General features: G+C 40.9%; 1 protein-coding gene across 1 annotated transcript in view; it reads left to right on the plus strand.

Moving 5' to 3' along the window:
* The first annotated feature begins 14528 nt into the window (after positions 1–14528).
* Positions 14529–22844, plus strand: part of pcxb (pyruvate carboxylase b) — a 268562-nt gene continuing 260246 nt past the window's right edge. The window contains exons 1-6 of the mRNA XM_013914625.1: positions 14529–14607; positions 16012–16148; positions 18152–18245; positions 18865–18955; positions 20730–20895; positions 21869–22014. Coding sequence (XP_013770079.1) covers positions 14579–14607; positions 16012–16148; positions 18152–18245; positions 18865–18955; positions 20730–20895; positions 21869–22014 — 663 coding nt within the window. The 5' untranslated portion in view covers positions 14529–14578. The remainder of the gene's footprint in view (positions 14608–16011; positions 16149–18151; positions 18246–18864; positions 18956–20729; positions 20896–21868; positions 22015–22844) is intronic.

Consider the following 22844-nt stretch of genomic DNA (forward strand, 5'->3'; position numbering starts at 1 on the left):
TAAACGTCACAAATCTCTCACATCTCAAAACTCGCTCTCCCTCTTTCTGCTGTCTTTATCTCTCTCGCCGTCACTTCTAAAACTTCCCCCTCTTCCTGAACAATCACATATCATGTTGCCATATCATTTTTTGATTGGTCGATGGTGCATTTTTCCACCAAAATGAACGGGCTGGTTTTTTTTGAGGTTTTTTTAAAAAATATTTTGGTCATAAGCAGAGAGTGCTTGCTAGCGCTGTCCTTAGACAGTAAACATGACGAAACTATTGAGGAAAAAACATATTGTTTATCATGACTCTGGTTTTACCTGGCCTATCAACACAATTTAAAAACTGGCATATATCACCACTTTGGACTCGTGAGTGCATTTGAGAAGAAAGATTTAAATAATAAAGTTTTATCACAAGATACAACATGGATGTGCACTCTGTCACTGACACAGTTGGAAAGGGGACTCTATTATGTATTAGCTGGCACAAGCATCACTTTGTAATTAGAAAACCTTCTATTTTACTGTATCAGCTTCTGGCACCACAGGCCTGTCTGTCCTGCAGTGAAACAGTAGGCTGCACCCTCAGCTAACATTTAACATGTTTTACTTTAATCTTTACTTTCTTTATCTGTGGTTGTTTTAATCACTCTAATAGTTAGCAGCACAAAGTGTAGTAGTTGTCCACCCGGGCTAAAATATCACTTGAATAATAAGTACTGACACCATTCATCTGTTCTCTGGCATTTAGGGAAGCTCACAAGTCCACAACATGGCAATAAAATTCATCAAGACCCTTTTATCCAGGAAAAGGACCCCATAAACATTCCTTTGGCTTGGCCCAGTGTGGCCTAGCTACAGCGGCGCTGGTGCTGTTACACTTTGGCTTGCTGTGGTTGCCCAACTTGGAATATCTAAGAGGTGGAGCTCTGCTTGTAAAGGAGATATGATATTAATCACAAACATTAAGAGACTGGCAGAGAGGGGAGATAGAGAGTCCAACAAAACCTGGAATAAATGAAGGATGATCTGTGAGCAGGAATTCTTCAGTATTTACTTCTCTACAGTCCTTTAATGAAATCATTGCTTTGCCCCGCCATAACTCTGGTGGAGTTGTGTGCGTCCTGTCAGGAATGTCATTGACACAGACTCTGTTATCTGAGGCCGATAACAGAGCAAACAAATGTTGAGAAACAAACACGTATGTAATTGCGTCTGTTGTGTGTGTGTGTGTCTCAACTCCCGTCCTCACATCGATACATGCAAATGCAGACAGGCACAGAAAATCCAACAAATTACAAACTTGTCCTTGAAGAACACATGAAATTGCTATTTTATTCTCATTTTTAGCTAAAGCAAGCATTGATATGTCAAGATATCAAAATATCTGTCTTTTAAATCAAGATCAAGGTTTAGATATACTCAGGGTCATAAGTACTGGTACCATTACTTTTGAGACACTGAAAAGGCGATTATGCATAATAACGGCTGTAAATCCTAAACAGCTGATGCAATACTTTTGATGAACACCTTGAATTAAAGCTGAAAGTCTGCATTTTAATCACATCTTGATTATTTGATTTGCAATCCACTGTGGTGCTGTACAGATGCCCTAAAACCACGTTTCATTGCCTAAATATTGCACAAATCCTGTCTGTGCGTAGTGCATGATGATTGGGATAAAAGCATAGAGGTCTATTGTCCAGTTTATAAAGCAGGAGTACAAAGAACCATTTGGAGAAGCTGTAATCAAATCCGGTCCTTTTCAGCTCTTTCCTCATTCACAAGTTCCCTCCTTACAGGCCAGGTAAGCTCGATCTTTAGAGATCTTTAAAGTCACATAGTGTTTTACACAACTCAAACATACATGTAGTTACTCAGATAATGATGGAAGTTAAACAAAATGTGTAAGCAAAGAACAAACTGGAAATGTCTCAATATAAATTTAGCACAGAAAGTGGAAAGTAAACTTTGTTTGGTTGATTGTTTCTTTCTTGTAACAATGCTTCTTGGAAATAATCTTATAACATTGGAAAACCTTTTTATTTCCCCTTAAATGCTGCCACATTTGTAAAATAACAAATAAAAACAAACACCTTTGTGGGTAGAGCAGCAGAGTTGAGTATGTGTGTTGCACCCATGACTCTCTGCCTCGCCAAATAGGTTATTCTGGTTCTGAACTCGAACTGGAGTAGATGTTTGAAGTCATTTTTCCAGTGAGGGCGAAGTCGCTGCACACCCTCACACTGCCTCCACCAAAACCTGTTTCCTTATCAGTGAAGCAGTCTGCATAGTATTCTATGCATCTCCTACACACTTTAACCCTCAGATCCATTTGCTGTAGACAGACTCTGGACACATCAGGGTCCATACTGGTGCTGCTAATTGGGCACCTTATTGTCAGCTCCTGGGGAACCAGAAACTCAATTTATCAGAATAAGCTGTTTGGCATTGGCAGAAAAAAGCTAGTATTCCAGGGGCGCAACCCACATACTGGTCTCTGCTGCTTAACCCATAAATGATTTTCCTTACAGATTATATTTTTGTCATTTTCTAATTTCTAGTTGACTGAGGAGGATGGAGGACAGAGAGATTGTACAAGAACAAGAAGAACGAATAGTGAAGTCAGCTAGAAAAGCAAAAGTTATCATTCACAAAGTAGTTTTCATGTATTTCATGGAGGTAGCACACTTAAAAAAACACCAGTGGACATTCTAAAAAGAGCATATTGGTATGAATGGCAGCATTTTACAGGATTCAGACCACTCTGAACACGGCTGAACAGGATGACTGACACTACATTCATGTGACGACAACAAATCTGTTCTCCACTCGTGAAATTGTGGTACATGATGCTCTGCGTCTAATAAAGGGAGGGTTTGTATGAGTTCAAAAACTTTAATATAAAAAACACCTCTATTACCAGTTTGCTTTCTGTACAGGTCTTTGAGGTGGGTGATTTTCCAGTGTCTGTACCGAATAATGCTACTTCAAGTGCTTGATGATTTGGTGGCTTGCCACTATGTGTTTAAGAGACTGAAATAATGTTGTGCATGTTTCTTATCTTATCTGCTTTACCTCAGATAATTCTTTAACTTTAACTTAACTTTTTTTCTTTAATAACCGAGCCTTTGCCTGGGGTTTGATAACTAAAGTTTCCACCCTAAAACGGGTGGATTAGATTGAAATCTCTGATTATTCACTCTGAATTACTCTCTACTGCAATAGGTCATCCAATTAATTAGGTTGCTTTAGAGTGTAACATTGTAATGTGTATCTAACTGAATTTAGGTTTGCAAACAGCATATCCCATTAATATTAATTGCTCGGCACTGCTGACATGATCAGGAGCTGAGCCCCCCCTAAGAGTCTGAACCTAGAATCGCCCCTGCAGCAAAGAAATAATCGACCAAACAAAAAAAGTCATTACTTTTTGTGCTAAGTTTATATCCTTTGCCCATTATTTATACTCTCCCTACTCTCATTTGCCCAAACTTGAAACTTGTGGCTGCATTCTCCTTTCCTAACACATGAGCTATTCCTGCGTTGATGAGCTGTAAGGGTGCAACGCTGACAGCCCCTTCGTAATTACGTAACCTTACGTAGGGGTCTCCCGGTCTGAGCTCTTTAAACCCTGCCGCTCACTGCGTGCTGTCATATTCCCCTCTGTGATTGGCTGAGAGCAGAGGGGGGCGCGCCTGGTTGCGTCATGTGAAAGAGAGGGATGAACGCTTATGGAAGAGAGAGAGAGGAGGGAGAGGGAGATTAACGGCAGAAGGCAGGCGCAGTAGCAGACTCCATATATCCGCTAGTCGGAGACGGACGGTGTCAGCTGCTAGCTAAGTTAGCTTCAGTAAGCAGTTAGCAACTAGCTTCAGAGTCCTAGCTTCTTCACTACACATAAGAGCCAGTGTGTGTGTGAGAGAGTGTGTATCTCAACGCTTTGAGCGCCAGCTCGGCTGCCCCAAAGTGACTCTGTGTTTGCGTGTGCGGTGCCAGTCTGTGTGTACACACAAGCCAGCCTCTCTGCTCACTCTCTTCCTCTTTCGAGTAGCAGCAGCAGTGTGTCTGTAACTGTGTGAGAGAGGTTAGCACGCAAAGAAGCAGACGCACAACCATAAACACTCTCTGATGGTCGACTGTTTACAGTTGGTGTCCGGTTACTCAGCTGCGGATTCACATCATTTCACTGACACCGTCTGAACGCCAGCATGTGAGTACTGATGGGTTAAAGCGTGTGTGTGAGAGAGAGTATGAATGAGTCTTGTTTGTTCGGCTGTCATTGATTGATTGCATTTGACTTGAGATTGATCGAGAGTGACTGAATGGCCTAATTTTTAAAGTAACTTAAGCGTGGCACGTGTTGCAAGCGTGGTTTAAACCACGGTCTTAGCTGCACAGTTGTGACACAGGTACATGCGCAAGGTGTGCGTGTTTACCTGAAACAGAACATGAAGTACCAACTGCGTTTACGTTTTAATCAGGAGCTTTCTGTTAGTTACACACAGTCACACACTCATAGCTGACTTATAACCGACTCAAATGTGCACACAGAAACTTCAGGCTTGAGATTTCGTTTCACTGGACAGTTGCAGTAGGCGTAGAAAAGTCATCACTGCTAGCATTGCATAGACAGTATAATATAAAACTGCAGGAGTCCTTTAGCAGATGGAGTTCTGTGTAAAGAAAAGAGTAGACATCTGTGTACATGCTGAAACTTGCAGCTTGCACAATGTGTTTGTTTTCGTGTAAGCCACACATAAATGGGAGCTCTGACTTTTTTTCCCCTCACAGATTCTGTAATGCAGAAATTTGTTCCCTGTCATATTTGACCTTTGATCCCGTGGATGTTGGACTGTTTGTTCATCCTCAAAACAACCTTTACTCTGCGTCACACTGTGGTACATGCCAACAGCTGTCCCATCCCAGAGCTCAGGGAGACCCAGCAGGAAGTCAGCTAGTTTGATTAGTCATAAGCAGGAAATGCTGTACATCCTTCAGAAGGAACAAATTTCACCTTGATGGTAGTTTTTGGAGCAGTAAAGACAGAGCAACGGGAGGAAAGTGATCCAGAATTTTAAAGTAGCGCATATCTAAATCTTTAAGAACTCTGTTTATAGTTCTTATCTTCCTCCAATAACTGACACCTCCAGCTTCTCAAAAAGACAATTTTGCAGTAAATTGTAGCAACACAGAACCTATAGAGCTGTTGTGAGTGCAATAAACTGAAAAGGCATGCTACAAAGTCATCTTAGCCCCTTTTGATCAAGACATGCACTTTAGACAACTGTGCCAGCTGACACTCCTGCTTTAACTGTGCTGCGGTGACGGATTTAGGTGATATTTGGAGGTCTCGGATGATCACAGGAGATTATATTTCCAGACGTAAGTCTTTACTGATATGTCGTAGGTATAAGGAGCCTTTTTAAGTACTCTTTTCTGAAATGCTTTCTAATAAATTAAATGGTTCACGAGGAAAAGTGCAGCGAAGACTCAAGCACTTTGCAAAGTGGCATCAACATTCTTCTGTCTCACAGTACACGTTTGTCTACTTCCAGGTTACACAACTGCAATTTGTATTAAATATATTTTTATTGTTGCCATTTTTGCACTGTTGCTTCACAGCATGACAGCCCTGGGTTGCGGGTGACTCTGTGTGGAGTATGTTCTCCCTCCTTCAGTCCACAGGCATGCATGTTTAGTTGAAAGGCAATTCTAAAGACTTACACTTGCACATAGGTGTGAATTTTGGTGTGAATAGTTGTTGCGAGGTGTGGCGAGCTGTCCAAATCGTATTCAACTTTCACCCTATTACAGCTTTGATAGGCTCCAGCCCTAAACTGTAAGTGGAAGAGAATGGATGGGTGGGTAAATATATAAATTGTCAACGTAAATTTTGATGCATTTATAAATTCAAGTGACAATGGATGGGTATTTTAATGTATGCTGGAAACATGGACACACTTGTGTATTTCAGTATGCATGTGTGCTGACCTGCCTTATCCTCCGCACAAGTTTTTCAAGCAGCTAATTGGAGTGCTGACCTGTTGTTGGGGTTTCCATGTAATTGCGAATGGATAACTTGTATTATTCATATAAAAATACTGGACTTTCTCCTTTAATTGCCGCCAAGGCATCATCCAGTCATTTGCACTTAGCTGAGTCAACAAGCGGTGCCATTAAACTGGCAATCAAAAACTGCCACTCTACAATTTACCCTCTTAGGGAAGTGATATAAAGATGATTTTGTGTGCTTGTTAAAGTTTTCAGTTGTGTTTTGACTGAGCAGATGTGCACAATCACCTGTTGTCTCTCTCTGTGTGAGAAAGAACAACTTCAGACAGTGTCTCAACCTGATCCTCTTGACATTGTCTGGACTTTATGCATGAACATGGCCATGGAGAGCTTTCATCTAACATTTCTTATTTTGGTTGGTGAGTGTGAAACAGGACTTTGCATAAAAGGGACTTTTTAAAATGGATAGTATGCAGTCTATAGGTTACATCAAACTTGACTAGTGTAATATAACCTATAGGCTGTTTTTTACACACTGCCTCTCTACAATTCGAGAGCTTTCTCCTTTGCAGTGTTCATCATTGCTCCCACTGCATCACAGATACCTTTCTTGAGAATAAAATCGACATATAAATGAGAAGTCAGTCCTGAAAAAGCTGAAAATAAATGGCAGGTTCTCAAAAGAGCGTCTAAATTGATCAGTGAAAATTTAGGATTTATGTGAGAGATCATGTTTCACCAGTACATCGTAGGTCTTCACGGGACAGCGTGTAGCAGCGGGCGGTCGGACCATCCTGTTGACTCAGCTGGTAAAGTGTCTGAAAGTAAAATGCAGCAGGTTCACATAGCTCGCAAGTCTTTTCAGTGCACCATATGTTATACCGTCCATTCTCTTCCGCTTATACTTGTCAGGGTCGCAGGGGGCTAACCCAGGGCACACCCTGGACAGGTCGCCACTCTGTCGCAGGGCTAACACATACCCTCGCATTAACACCTATGGGCAATTTAGAGTTACCAATTAACCTAACCCCACTAACCGCATGTATTTGGACTGTGGGAGGAAGCCAGAGTACCCACACAAACACAGGAAAAACATACAAAAACCTTCTTGCTGTGAAGCAACAGTGCTTCATTCAAGTTCGTGTCCATGATTACACTTTAGCTAAATGTCTGCTTAGTAGTTAATTTAAAGAAGCTTTATGCAGCATTAAAACATGTTCCAGGTCCACTTAAATGATCACAGGTGTTTCTTGTATCCCAAACTGCTTGCGAATTCAAACCCATGATTTACTTTTCCACAAGTTCAGTAATCTAACCTTTATGGTATGAGCCCCACAGAGTCAAACCTTAAGCTTGTTCCTGCTGCGTGACGCTCACGTTGCTGACAATAACTTTGAAGCCTGGTTTACGAGGGCTTGCTGCCTCTGATACAGCTGATCTTTATTCTGTGTTATTCTGTCTTGTAAACATTCTTGTTTAAAGAGCCCGGATATGGTTTGTCCCAGTTTACACAAACAGAGTAATCGCTTCTGCCTATCAGGTCAGAGGCAGGTGGGGCAGAGATGGAGACTGCCGGGGTGGAAGAAGGAAGAGAGGAGGGAAGGGAGTGCGGTTGAATGCACATCCATTTTCCATTCGGTGTGCATTCTGCCTCTCTCCATCGCGGCTAATGAAAAATAACGTTTTCAGGAATCGTTGGATCGAAGTGAATCTGCTTTATGTCTTCGGGGAAAGATTTGTGTATGTGTGTGTGTGTGTGTGTGTGTGGGTGTGAGAAAATGTTCTGTTAAAACTTGTTTAGTTGAGTTGTAGCTCACATGATGAGGGCATTGATTGCAGACTGTAAAATAGGTGTTTTTCAGGTGCATTTCAACACAACAGCCTGCAGCTGATTTATTTGTATTAAGCTGGATTCCCGCATATGTTCACACAGCACATCGTGCTTTGTATAAAATATTAAATTCCTGTAAGTAAACAGAATAATTAACTATTGCCTCCCAAAGTCTGACATGCACATGCCCCAGAATCAGTGTCCTCCTCAGTCACGCTGCTGCTATTGGATTTAACTTGGTGGTTACTGGAGTAACTTATCGGCCATGTGCGTGTTTCACTTTTTCATGACCGAATTGGTGGATTTAATATTTATAACATTTGTAGAAGTATTTATAGCTGATAGCTTAGGGGTACACATCGACCCCATTAAATTTACCTCATAAGTTTGATGCTGGAGCTCAATTTCATAATTGAGTGTGTTTTAGTAGTAAAGTTGGAAAAAGCAAGAATAATTTTTCTGCTTAGGAAGGTAAGGTGTCGGTGGGCTTTACTCCGACTTGGAAGTGGCGTTCCAGCTCAGAGTTCTGACTTGCAGTTCTGAAATTCCGACTTTCGTGGAACGCAACAGTAGAAATGAAACTGGTCAGAGCAGTTTGAAACCTGAGCTTTTGTCTCAGAGAGATTATTTGTACCTGCAGTGAGCGAAATATTTTAAATTTAGCCATATTTTTACAGAAAAGAAAAAAGTCTCTTTTGGTAATTACTTAGAATATATCTGGTGACTAAATGCTTATTTTTATGCCTTTCTAACTAGTTTTCATTAGTAGAACTATTAAACTTTCTCCTTGCTGATAGTTTGTAAGTTTCACTGCTAATCAGTTAGCCGCAGCCAATCTTCTGTTCTGCCTGCTGGTTCACTCGTTGCACTGCTTGTTATCAATGCTTCCCAGGGAGTTTCTCACCTCAGAGTTGGATGTACTCCAACTCAACCATCTCGGGCTGCAACGGGTTCTTTATCTGCTCTGGAGATCCACTACGATAGCGACTCAAACCTTGCAGGAGGTGGAAAATCGGTTTGCGCGCCACTATGCCGAGCACACTGAGGCTACCTGCTCTGGATTTGAGGAAGGCTCACTGAAAAAGCAGCTGATGCTTTTGCTCAGTTATGTTTATCACAAAGTGCTAAAAAAAGAAAAGAAAACGCAGCTATTTAATATTTATTTAACCTTCTCAAGGCAGGCGTTGCAGTTTTGCAACAGTTAAAAGCTAACAACCTGATTACCCCACATACATATTTTATGAGTTTTTTTACTCAGAAGTACCACTGCAGGTATTCTTTTGTGCATTAGCAACAAAAACTTAATTGGAGCCCGAGAGGGTTAAGCGCTGTGAAAGAAGACGCATGTCCATGCATGCCACTTCAGCAGCTGCACATGTACGCGCCCACAGCAGCCAGTGAACATCAACAGAAGTCCATCACGTACAGCACATCCTTTTCTTCTAACGATAACCCTGAATGCTGTAAGCGCCGAAAGGTAGACTGTTTGTTATTGCCCAATTTCTGTTGGATAGCTAGCTCTATGTATTTGCCCCTCGATTACCCAAGCAGGGCAAAGTCGAAACTAGTTATGTGTGTCTGTGTGTCACAACATCACAGACAAGACAGAGCTGAACTTTGATCTCCAAGAAGTTAATGTACGAACCAGAAGTCGCTGCGGTGCTTTTAAGCTGCCTAGCACCCAAAGGTTTCACTCAGTAGCCATATAACCTTTCTCTGAGGACAGGATGATGCATGCATGTGGCAACACATCTTTCTTGAACTGATTTTTCTGGGTTTTCCAATATAAAAATTTAAGACCACGTTAGCTATTGACGATGTTTGTGCTTGTGCCTGTTTTTGCTGCTGTAACTACTGAGAAGAAGAGACACAGAGAGAGTTGGAGACTTACAATAGAGAGAAAGAGGTCATGGAGTACATTTGGCATGAAGCTATTATTCCACTTTGGCTTTCCAGCTGGGATTTCTTTTTTTCAGTACTTGTATACGGTCGGGGTTGAGTTAGGGAAAACGTTGATGCTAGAGTTGTTTCAGATGATGTCATACTGCTGTAATGCATCGTGTTTCATCGTGAGGTGTGCTGAATGAAATCAGGAAAAGACAGGAAGCACGTGATACACCTGGAAGAAACCAGCACCATTAAACGCGCTCGATCCGCCAAGATGAAGTGTCTCGTAATGAATGTAGTTCCTCTAACTTGACACAATAAATCCTTTGATGGTTTTTCGCTGCTTTATTTGCAACTTTTCACTGACTGTGTTTTTAGTTTTTGTACTACAGACATTCATACCATAACAGTCTGCAGGAGTGAGAGGCCTGCAGCTGGTTTGGAGCCTCCACAATGAAACAGCATGCAGATTTTTTGCTTTAAAAATTCTTTGAACCTTGCTCACATCTGAAACTAAAACAATCCCGTGCATTTTTTTAGACTTAGTGAAAGGCGAAGGTCACATTCCTTTGTCTGTACGCCTGTTAGAGGGCCAGTGGAAAGGGCTCTGTTTTTCTTTCTCAGGTATGCTATGGATATTATATTGAAATTACATTTAGAATAATTGAAAATGTAATTTTTTTTGTATGATTTAAAAAAAAATGCATTTCTTAATTATATCTAGTACTTGATAAACTGCAAAACAAGATGTATCTGATGTGTCAGTGTTTTGCTAATGTAAGCAGGTTTATTCCCTGGATAACATGAGTGGTTCTGATCTCTGACTTGGTCGCTATTTACTACAAAAAGGGATCTTGAAAAAAGTTAGCTTTGTATATAAATAAATAGGAAAAAGGGGAAGATACCAGAATGTTTGGGTTTATTTTGGATCTTCTGTTTTTTGCCCTTCCAGTAGAGTGGAAATTGTAGCTTCTTCAAAACACTTATATGCTGTTTAATCCTGTAAAAGCTCCTGTTGATAAAGCGGATTTTGCCTGGATTCCCTCAGTTAAAGTCATGCGTCAAAGTGCTCTTAATTTGTCCACCTGTTGTGCATGTATGCACGTCTTGAAGTAGGCGCCATGTTTTGGTCGTTATCATACAAAAATCCATAACAGTCTTTCAGAATATTACATTTCTGAGAGTTAGCTCAACTCCTTCACCTCCTTGAGGCTTTGTCCCTTTCAGGCTTTAGAAGATTGAGCCCACGACAGCAGACTTTGGCCAGTCACGTGCCTCTTTAAACCTGATCAGGTGTTTTGCATAAAGAGTGAAAAAGTCCATGGGGGAAATAAGATGGGGTGGTGTTCTGTGTTAAGTAGGAGAGTTTCAACCTGGGTGAGCTTGGTTAAAATAAACACCCGTGTTTGTGTTGTAGAACGTGACAGAATTTTAAGGCTGATACCAATACTGATATTTGGGGATTGAAAAATCGAATAATCTGATATTAGAGCTGAGAGCTCTAATATTTGTGCAGTTACTTATACGCTCAGATCAGAATAGAGAGAGGAGAGCTGCAGGAAGACGGCTGTTTATTTTCATACTCTGTAGATGGAGAGGAGCAGCAGAAGTATGCAGAACAACTATACTGATGGTCCTGATAATAAACACTCTATTACACAGTACTATCATGACACTTAATTCATGATACAATGTTATTACAGATAATGATTATGTATTCAATAATAACTGCACATAGACTTATGTCACAAGTTAGCATAACCCTTTCTCTGGTACTCAAACGTCCCTCAACTTGTGCCTCAGCAGAGCCTGGGTACGGCCCTGTCTATGGGGAACCATACCTGGGTTTCACTGCCTCCAATCTGTGACAGACCCTCATTACCCACAGGATTTAATGGGGGTCTTTGGAAGCTTTGTCAAGCTAAGTGTGTCTAATCTTCAGTACTTTTTTGGTTGAGCGAGAAACTAACAAGCCCGAGTGAGTCATTGCTTTGCCATCATCGGATGGTGGCGTGTGACACTGGCGCTCATGTTCGTAGTATTCCACGACGGTCCTTACAAATCCCGTGAGTCACATCTGTCCCCCGTTGACCTTGTTAAGAAATCCAAAATCCAAACAGTCTTTGTTTGTCTCTGTTTGACTAGGGAAGAAAACTCATTAGAAGAACCTCGCAGACCATGCTAGAAAAAAGGAGCGCCATCCGGTGGATTGAAAGAGAATTCGATTTTATTCTTCTCGTACTAAAAAGTTCATCATTTTTACAGTTGAAATAATAGGATACGTATTTGGTGTAGCAGTGTTGTTACAAAATATTGGATAATATTGCGATACACTGTGTTGAACTGGCTATTCCTTTGTTCTGTCCAGCACAAATTCAGGGGTTTTGTCTTTTTATCAGTTTTTGTCTTTTCCAGCTTTAAGTTGTCATGTTTGAGTATAAGGTGGGGTTTGGGTTTCTCAGCACTTCATGATAAAGCAATGCCTGATTGCTGTATTTCAGACAGTAAGGTGGAGAACATGCAATGTCTGCGCTGCAAAGACAGCATTTATGAAAAGCTTTGCAAGTTTCAGGAAAAGTACACGTCTGTGCTTTTCCTTTCAGTTTTTTGTTGTGTTTAACGTTGATCGGGCCTCAGAGTGAACCAAGATTTCCAGCTGTGAGTTCCCACATCCCGGGAACACGAAGCCCCCGGTTTTATTTACCTGCTCATCTTACATTTTTTAGTAAAGCAAAGCACCCTTCATAGCACTTATACCGGACAACTGTATCTGAGTCAGCCTCTGAGCCAAAAATAGCAATATAATTCACGCTCTCCAAAACCGAAATTGCACTCAGATTTAGTGCGACTGCCGGACTGTCCCAGTATCTCCTCGTCATACCACAGCGCACTTTCTGGGACACATTTGCCATTGTTGGCTGCGTGATCTATTAGTGGAGTGAGATGGGAAGACGGAGAAGTGCAAAGCAGTTTAATAATGCTCTCAGATAACGACAGAAGAGGACACGTGTGGAGAGCAAATGATGACTTTTGATTTCCTTTTTCTCACAATTGTTGTAGATGATTGTTAGCTAAGTATTTGTCTCAAGGCCTGATTTGTACTGTCACAAATAAAAAAAATAAAAAGTGTGTGTCATATGAGCTCCTTACAGTGGAGCTGTTGAAGTGAAGAGGTCTGCTGCTGTCTTCTTGGATGATTTGTGATTTGGGTGGATTTTTAGTCATTAAATCTGTTTATACCATCACATGCTGTGTTTTGGGTTCAGAGTCTTCTTTCCTCTGCCCTCTGCTGGGATTGCGCAAAAGATTTCCAGATTTTTAAAGATGAAAGAGAATTTTAGACGACAGACAACGCTTTAAACTAACTGCGATTAGGCTGCCGGCTGAAAATATGTTATTGTATTTTTCAGTATCTTTTTTTATGTTCCTGAACGGTGCTTTTAATTGCTACAAAATCTTTAGGGGAGACAAAACTATATTGTTTTTATTGTATATATTTTATATATAATAAGATACTAAATATACAAAATATGGAGATTTTTTTCCAGAGTTTATTTGTTAAAGGTACTTGGTAGCTTCCTGTTTGGAAAAATATCCTGGTATCACATTATCATAACTACTTATGTTACGCTCTTCCTTGGAGATTACGCGTGTGCGATATCTGGTTCAGGTCAGTGGACTGTTAGGCTATTACAAGAGCTTCGTTTAGCATTTTGAAGATCATTGCTCCGGATTTGTTGCCTGGTATACTGACTGACTGCGCTTGCAGCTTTGCAAGTTTGCAGGTTTTATTTCTAAAAGGTTTCGTGGCCTTCATCATGACATGACTTCCACAGCTTCCCTTATCTGACAGCTTTTTTAATAACACGACAGTGGAAAGTTCACGTAATATGACGTCTTTATATATGTTCCCCTGACTAGCTTCATTTTCACAGTCACAGCCTGTTTTCATTGGCTGCTTCCGGTTCATGGTGATGGTTGTCATTAAGGCTTATTTATGGCATTTAAAGAATTAAAATCTAAAGTTCAAGACTACCTAGAGGTACTACTACAAGGTTTAAGGAAAGGATCCAGTTTTTTCAGTCTGTTGTTGTTAGGCCCGCTCAGTATTCAGGGCTTGGGAAACTGAATCTGTTTCTTCAGGTGTGCCTGTTGTTTTTGTGTAGATGCAGTATTTGGTTTCAGGCTGAGTTTCCACTGCACGGTGTCTACAGACGGCTTCAAGACATTAACTTATTGAACGATTCTTGTCTCATTTATTCCTTTTCTAATTCGGCTAAATGCATAGTGTGTGATAAAAGTATTTCCAAAACAGTAGAACGTGAGTAGAAAAAGACTTTTTAAATCTTTATCCAGATCTGTATCTTGGTGCTCTAGTGTCTCAGCACTTTGTCTACATAAGTAGTGCAGTGTGAGAAATGGCATCATATATCTCAGCAGAAACAAACAATTGTCCACAGTAAAGCAGGAAATACCTGTGTAGTGACATGTGGCTCTGATATGTTTATTGTCAATGCAAAGTTGAATTTTAAGAAATTTTTTATTGAAGATATTTGGATTCACATACAAATAATATTATGGCTTAGGACAAATATGAGACTTGAAGGATGCATTTAAGTCATTACATAATCAGTGCATTTAATAATCAAATGCAGTGATTATTCCCTTTAGTTTGGTTTATTGTTTCATTGGCAAATTGATACTTGTTCTTTCAAGGGGACCTAATTGACTGTAGTTCCGACGTTTGACCACAGTGTGGCAGCAAAGGACTTTTAGTGAAGTGTAGGCTGAGGTCTGGCCTAAAGAAGAAGCCTGGCTGCCTCATAAGCGTTGAACTTCTTCTGCCTGTCTCCTCACATGAATGAGAAGCTCTTCATCAAGCTCAGGTAGCTGTGACACGGTTTGCACATTCATGCACGTGCGTATGGGCGCCTGTGCCATGTGGCGCTCACGCGGCTGTTGTGCTGCTAAACGTTTGTAACAGTCAGTAGCTTAATGCCCGTTTAGTTGTGACGACTAGTGGGTTTGTCAGGTTGTGTGTTTGTTACCGGTTGTTAGCTCAGAGGGAACAAAGCTACAAAGCTATAAGTATCTTTGTAAGAAATCTTTTGACTTTTTTATATATTTTTTTAAAAAAAATGGGCAGAAAAAGGGAGATCTGTGTGTCTGGTACAAAACATAGTTTATATGGTTGTACTTTTCTAGGTAATTAGTCTTCATTTTTATTGCTGTAATTTGGTAGAGAAACTGCACAAACGCACCAGAAACTCATTGTCGTTAATTGGACACTAGCAGTTGATTGGCTGCTGGCAAGCAGAGCAGCAGCTGATTGGCTTTCCCGCCTCCTCAATTTCCTTTTTTAATGACAGTCTGGCTTCCTGGACGAAGTTATGCTGTAACTAATCAACTAGAGCTTATCCTTTGAGACTTGTTTTTTTTTTTTTGTTGTTGTTGTTTTTTTTAATTGTTATTATCTATCGATTTTCTTCCGTTTATCCAATTCACGGTCGCAGGGAGCTAAGGCGAGAAGCACTGTGCAGCCTGGAGTCAGGAGGCTAAGGCAGAGCGCCAGGCATCGTCAATTTTTAAATCGCCAGTTAGCTGAACCCCACTAACTGCATGTTTTTTGGACTGTGGGAGGCAGCCAGAGTACCCAAAGCGAGCTTGCACAGTTACAGGGAGCAGAAAGGTCCCAGACTGGAGTTGAACCTCACCCATAGAGGCCATAACCTAACCATGGGCACCACTGTGTCATCCATTATTTGTACTAAAATGGTTACTGTGTCATTGTACAATTCCAAAATATGTTTTAAACATTAAAAATGGCCTAGCTTCCATTAAAAATACTGGTCTATCCATTATGTTCTCAGCCACCTTTCCCCAGCAACAGCCATCACATTCACAGGCCTCAACCATTTGCTTTCTTTTTTTTTTTTTTTTCCCCTTCCTGAATCCTTCAATAATCCAGGACTGTTTGTAAATATTAGTTCAAGGACAATTAAACACTTCTGAATAAAATGCCATGTTGTGGAGGCTCAGCAGTAGCTTAAGAGGGAGCTTCTGATTTAATTTCTCCAAATGTGGTTCACACATCCTTTGGTCTCTATGGAGATCTATGGTTCTCCATAGATCTCCAAAATACTGTTGTTTTTTTTGTTTGTTTTTTTACATAAAAAAAGAGCCTTGTTTCCTTGTGCATGTGTTAGATTTATCTTAATATTTTGCTCCTGTCTTCTTACTTTGCATTTGTTTTGTTTGTGTAGTTGAACAGTTGTTTTTTTTCCTCTCAGGATGTTTAGGTACACTTTAGCCCGGAGTGGCTTTGGTGTGTTGGCTTTCCGGAGGGCTTATGTTCTCACCCGATTTGCTCACTCTGCCCCGAAGAATGAGTATCGACCAATCAAGAAAGTGATGGTGGCCAATAGAGGTAAGACTGCTTTTCTTTTCTTTCTTTTTTTTCTTCATACCAGTTATAATTTCCCACTGAAGAAGACAAGCAATTGAAAGCACTGTTAAATTAACTACAGTTTAATGCAGTTTCATTTATAATGTAAGAAAAAAGTTATGACATTTACAGTCTCCCTGAGGCGAGAACAGACTCTTGGATCTGTTAATTTTTAATGCCCAGCATTTAGTTTGCCTTGGCGTATGCTAATATTTAAGCACACATTGTATGTGGGTGGCTGTTGAAGCTAGCTTTGTTTGCTTTAACCTAAAAAAATATTGGATATGAATGTGGAGCTGCTGCCACCACAGCCGTCATTACTCGGAAGTTGTGCTGTGTACTGGGTCTATGTATTAAAGTGTTTTTGAATTTTCTGCTCTACATACTGTCACAGAGGTACTGTCACTGCCGTTCAAAGCTCAACTAAAATAGACATGAAAGTAAAAAAATAAAAAATAAAAAAATAAAAATTATCCCGCTCTGGTATCTGAGGTCTGAATAGAAATGTAATTATAGGGAAAACCCGAGTTTCCTGAACACAAAGCAGTCCACAGTACGGTTGTTACAGGCGGGATAAACATCACTGATGCGCTTTGAGAGGCGGCCAGCGTGCAATTAGTTGCTCTGTCAGGTGATGAAGAGTGTTTGAGTGATTAAATAAATAGATTCATGCTTTTTTATTCAAATTGCTTTTATTATATTCATTCCTGCAGTCACATTTAAAATGCTTGATTTGCTTCATTGTTTCATTATTCCAGTTTTATTGGTGCATGGGTTTTCAGTACTGTTGGAGGTCTTGAAAGCACGTGGCGCTCTATAGGCCCCCTGTTGCATGCATACATCTCACAAAGGCTCTGTTTAGCTGCTGGAATACATCCATGTGATTCAAATGAGTTGTGGTCTGTCCTTCATGCTCGAACACAGCGGGGCTTTCCGTCCATCCCCCCCCCCCTGCTTCACATCAGCCTGACGCGATAGCAACACCACATAAGATCACATTCTTCACACTGGAGCGCATCGGGCCGTTCTTGGCTGCAGTGTGCGCGCGCCTATGTGGCGATAAGGGCACACCATCATATCATATCAGCCCAGATTCCACTTCACCAAACATATCTCGTCTCTGCCATAGCCTCTCTGCTCTTCTAGCAACTCCTCTCCTTTCTTTTCATTTCTGTTCCCCACTTCCTGTCACAGCGTTTCGTCCTCAAGACAAGCTCGAGTGCCTTTACTCTTTTTTTGCATTGTTCTTTTAAAGTTAACTACATTTTGATCTGTCAGTTTTCCATACATCTCGTCCTCTTCTCTCTTATCCCTCACGCTTTCATCCCTTTCATGTTCATGCTGTTGCTCTTCTCCAGAAGTTACTCCTTTCATGCTCGTCTACTCTCCTCATATTTTTTTATTTTCTTTTTTTTAAAAGCCGTACAAATGTTTGAACGCTGTCCTCGCCTTCAAGCAAGAACAACACAGCTTACTTGTTTTCAGCGACTTAACTTTCTCCCTCTAAATGCGTGTTGCTTGAAAAACAAGTATTTGGCTTTTGTGACAGCAAGATAAAAGTCAGGCAGCGTTTTGCTTGTCTGAAGCTGAGATTTTATGCTGTTCTCTCAAACTTGAGTTAAAAACTGTTGACTTGTTGCAGTGTCTGACGTTTTTTTTTTTTTGCATGGGTCTTGTTTTCATGCATTATATTACAAAGTTTGGGCTTCTTTCCTCAGCTGAGGCATTAGATGCAAAACGCTACAGGATGTTGATAAAATGCTATAAAGTCTGTGCTTATAAAACCTAGATGATGAAAGAACTACAGCCTCCCTCTACACACAGTCTCCTAAAAAATAAAGAAACATTTGCATAATAAAGGGAATATATTAAAAGAAAACACAGAGAGGAAGGGAACAGATGGAGCTGGGAGAATGAGATGTGGCAAAGCTAAACCAAACCGCCTCCTGCATCGAGTCATCACATGTGTTCCTCTCGTCTTTCAGGTGAGATCGCCATCCGTGTGTTCAGAGCCTGCACCGAGCTGGGGATTCGAACCGTGGCCGTGTATTCAGAGCAGGACACTGGACAAATGCACAGGTATTAGTGTGTGCTACGTTAGAGTGAACCGTAGTGTTTTAAATAAAGATGGCTTCACGGGCATATGTTGCTAAATGTCTCGCCTGCCACTGCTGGATATTGATTACAGAATGCTAACAGCTGATTAGAGGTAATAGCAATTGAAAAGGAGTCTTGGGAGCATTTTTCTCCGCTCCAGCGCTTTGGGTGGGTTCTTTGTTTTGCAGTTGATGTTAAGTGGGGACATAAGTATAATTGTATTGACATTACAAACATTCAGGTAATCTCACAGCTTAGTTTACATGCACACAAACTATTCTGGCTCTTTGTGAGCTTCAAATATAACACAGATACTTTTCTACCTGTTCCTGTTTTTCCTTCCTAATGCGTTTGCTTTTATTCGGCTCCACTTTTATTCCATCATTTTCTATTTCACTCTTTATATGCAGCATTGTACCCAATAAACGCTGATCGTGGTAATGTTTTAAGTGTTTATAGTTTGACTGAAGTACTCCTGTCCAGTACTTATTGAAAGCTGGTGCATATTTGTACATGCAGCCTGATTTTTATACATTTATATTTTGAGCTGGCCACCTTCCGTCTCACTAATGCACGTGTTTGCGTGTTCTCGTCTTCACAGGCAGAAGGCGGATGAGGCTTACCTGATTGGGAAAGGCCTGCCACCTGTTGCAGCATACCTGCACATTCCAGACATCATCAAAGTCGCCAAGGTAACGAGTTTTCACCTTCACAAAAGTAACTCTTCCACTTCACCTGTATGGAGGTTCACATGTCTCAAGAGAAACTTGGAAGAGCTAACAAAGACATAATAAAGCCACTGGGAAGTACAGCTATGTGATAATCAGATTTTTTTTTTCACTTATTATTTTGGTTCTCGGTGGAGTTAAATAAACAAAATGAGGCAATTCAGATAAAACGGTTTATTTTCAGATTGATGTTCTGACCAAAATGAAAGCAGTTCAATCGTTTGCCCCTGATTTAAGACCAGCATACTCCATTTCCTTACAGCGCTGTCATGTACAGTGCCCATACGCATCTTAACGGTCCCCTAAATGAAGAATTTGATAAAGCGCTGCTGGCGAGTTATTAATTTTTGTATTGACTGTAATTGAATTTTTGCCTTTGACTGAAATGAAAATCCATGCTATGCAAGTCTCATCTCTTGCTGTCAGTAGTGGAGCAAAAAAAGCTTCTAGCTGGAGACCGGACATGGACTGGAATATGATTCTTTTCTGTTCACTGTGTTACTTGCACAAGAAAAGGGAATATTGTATTACTATACTCTACTCGCACACCCCTGCCCTGTTGTTTTCCTTCGTGGTCAGTATCCGTGTCTAGTGTCCACAGTTTCTTGTTTCTTCCTTCCTTACTTCCTTTTCACTTTCATTTCCCATCTCCCTTCCTCTCCTCTTCCCTGTGCCACTTATCTCTGTGTAGATCATATCGGCTCTTTGTTGCATCTTTCCCATCCTCTCTCCAGGATATGCTGTCAGTTTATTATCATTTTTCTGATCAATCTCTCATGTTTTATACTCTTCTGCGTGGGCATGTGGTCAGCCAGCCAAGTTGGGGAGCCTTTGGCATCAAACTCATTTCTCTAAAATCCGTCTGGCTATCTGAGAGCTCAGCCCATGCCAGCATTGTGTGTTCCTGTTTTCACCCTTTCATATTTAGTTTGTTTACCTCTTGTTCACAATGTATCTTCACTTAGCCGCTAACAAGCTGATGATTTTCTTTCTTAAAATTGTCCAACATGACAATTAAAACAGTTGTGTTGGACGTGAATGCGTGAGCCCACACGTGCACCCTACTGTATCGTATTAACCTCTGTTAATCTTCATCTGCTGCCCACGTCTTGCTAAATTTGTGGGTTTCTTTCTGTCTTCTTTTACCTGCTTGTGTGCATGCATGGCACTTGCTATGTTTCTGTGTGGCTCAGTGCCTCTTTTGGCCTGCCAGTAACAGCTCCCTTAACAACGGGACAGCCCATAATTATAGTCCGCCTTGTATCCGAGAGCAGATGGCACATACTGATCCAGAGATGGCTCTATCTGTCAGCCTCGGCAGCTACTGTATCTGTCTGCTACCCTTTGGTGTGTGTGTGTGTGTGTGTGTGTGTGTGCGTGCACTTACTCGATACCTTCCCGCTGACCCTCAAATTATCTACGCCTGTCTGTTCACTCAGTCTCCTACTGGTGTCCATTATGATGATGATTAAGGTAATGGTAACTAAGATAAAATGAGAATAAAATGAACTCAGAACCATTTTTAAGTAACACAAATTCTTTGCACTACCATGAGATTGCATGTGTTAAAGCATTTAAGTTAGTGTGTGACACCTTTGTTTCTCTCACTAACAGACAGCCAAGTGCTAACTGAGGCCCGCAGTGGCTCTCTGTTTAACACTACTCATGCAGCTGAGCTATATTTACTTTCTCTGGGATGGGTGAATTTAAAAAAGTCTATCCATCTGTGCCTACTTAGGACAACGGTGTGGATGCTATCCATCCTGGCTATGGTTTCCTGTCTGAGCGGGCAGAATTTGCTCAGGCCTGTTCGGATGCCGGGGTGATGTTTGTCGGACCATCTCCAGAAACGGTGCGCAAGATGGGTGACAAGGTGGAGGCTCGTTCCTTGGCTATCAATGCAGGTATGATACGACCACCCCAAAATGATGCTCAGTTGCATGTAGTTTTGAGGCTTGCTCATTATAGTGGACCTGTTGTGCTTTTTCTAGATATAGGTGTCTGAAATAATGAAGTCAGTACAGGAAATTTCTATGAGCCAATATCTCAGGCTTCAGGCTCCTCCAAATGCCCCTTTCCTGACAGCATTTTTAAAATATTCCTGGCTCTTAAAAATGGCAAATGTGCTTAATTTGGTCATCTCAGGTGAGCACAGCAGCCTCACAACCCTGCTATTCAAGCCTTCATTCTGCAAGGGCCAGCAAATCAGAAGAAAGTTGGCTCGAAGGGAGAATTGAAACGGCTTGTATCAGAGGATGAACTGAAGCACCAAGGCCCTGCAAAATATGAAGATTGTTTTGAACCTTGAGTCGTACAAGGCTGTTGGAGTAAAGAGAAAATATGGAATTGGAAACGTGTATAATAGATTCGTATTATGTGATGGTAGTAGTTGTATACTTACTATGATAAAATGGAAGCGTAGCTGACTGGCAGTGTGCATGTAAAGCTTGTGACGCTATTAGTAATAGTGTGGTTTAAATTTAAATCACTCTGCAAGATGACTCACACCTCCATCTACCTTTCACTCTGCCTTTGCATTTGCTGTCGCTTTAATGCGTGTATTAAATTTGTATTCACTGAGGTGATGAATATTTTAAGAGCATGCTCTTTTTCTTCTATGCAACTGTAGGAAATCTAACAAGCTCTATTTCTATTAATGGGATGCTTTTGTCATTTTGAGCCACTAAATAATTTAGTATTTCAAGACCAAGTGAATCTTAGATTACGCTGCTGTCTTTAATGGCTGCTAATCTTCTTTGATTATATCAGTAACTGTGATAATTATGGTGCTAGAGTTTTTATTTTCCTTTTTCCCTCCTCTGTAACATTTGACATCCTTTTTAAAGTAATGTTTGTCACAAACCCAACCCTGTGTAGGAGTACCTGTGGTCCCAGGAACAGATGCTCCCATCTCAAGTCTGCAGGAGGCGCAGGCGTTTGCCCAGACATACGGCTTCCCCATTATCTTCAAAGCAGCCTATGGTGGAGGTGGTCGCGGCATGAGGGTGGTCAGAGAATATGAGGTGAGCGCTTGTATGGTGTCAGAGGAAGCTGTTTAAACTGCGTCTTGACCGACCAACCTAATGACACTTTTCTTTTTCTAGTTTTTATTCATTCGGTTTGCTTTGAATCGAGTTGAAATTGCTTGAAAATCTCAAACTGGGCACCAATCACTCTGGATGTATTGGAATCTGTGCCCTGAAAGTGGCTCGGTCACTTAGTGAAGGAGTCCGAGTGATTTCTGTTTGGCTCTTTCTCTTTTCTTTTAAGTGAGTATAATTGGAGGCTGTCCAGCAGGCACAGTTACAGTATTGTCACGGTTTAAAATAAATAATGGACAGTTAACTGATTTCATGCATCTTACCTTTTTGACTTTTTTAAATGATTTTTTTTTTTTGGTCCATAACAGTAAAATGTCTCAACATGTGCTTGATACTAATAACTGAAATATAAACGGTATATAAATAGCAGAAGATTGTCAAAATAGGCAGCATAATCTTATTGTTGGCCCATATTACAGGAGTTGGAATTTTAGATTCATCTGTTGGCTCAAAAGTGTTATCTGGATATAAAATGTGAGATTGGCCGACAGATCGTTTGTTTTTCAGCAAGACTGTATGTAAAACAATGACGCAATCAGGAACAACTGGACTTCCCAATATTTTTGTTTATTATCCCAACTTTAGTGCCTGCAAGTATGTTTCAAAACTCTTGCCACATCCAGAAAAACCCTTTGGCTATGGAGGTGGAAACCTCCGCTCAGTGCAGCCACACGTGCCTGTGCGACCTAGCCAGTTAGCTCAGCAAAATGTGCTCATTTAGTGATGCTGGCGGCTTTTCCCTCCTCAAGCCT

Source organism: Pundamilia nyererei, unplaced genomic scaffold (genome assembly GCF_000239375.1).
Source record: "Pundamilia nyererei isolate P.nyererei 1_Seehausen unplaced genomic scaffold, PunNye1.0 scaffold00211, whole genome shotgun sequence".
Classification (NCBI taxonomy): Eukaryota; Metazoa; Chordata; class Actinopteri; order Cichliformes; family Cichlidae; genus Pundamilia; species Pundamilia nyererei.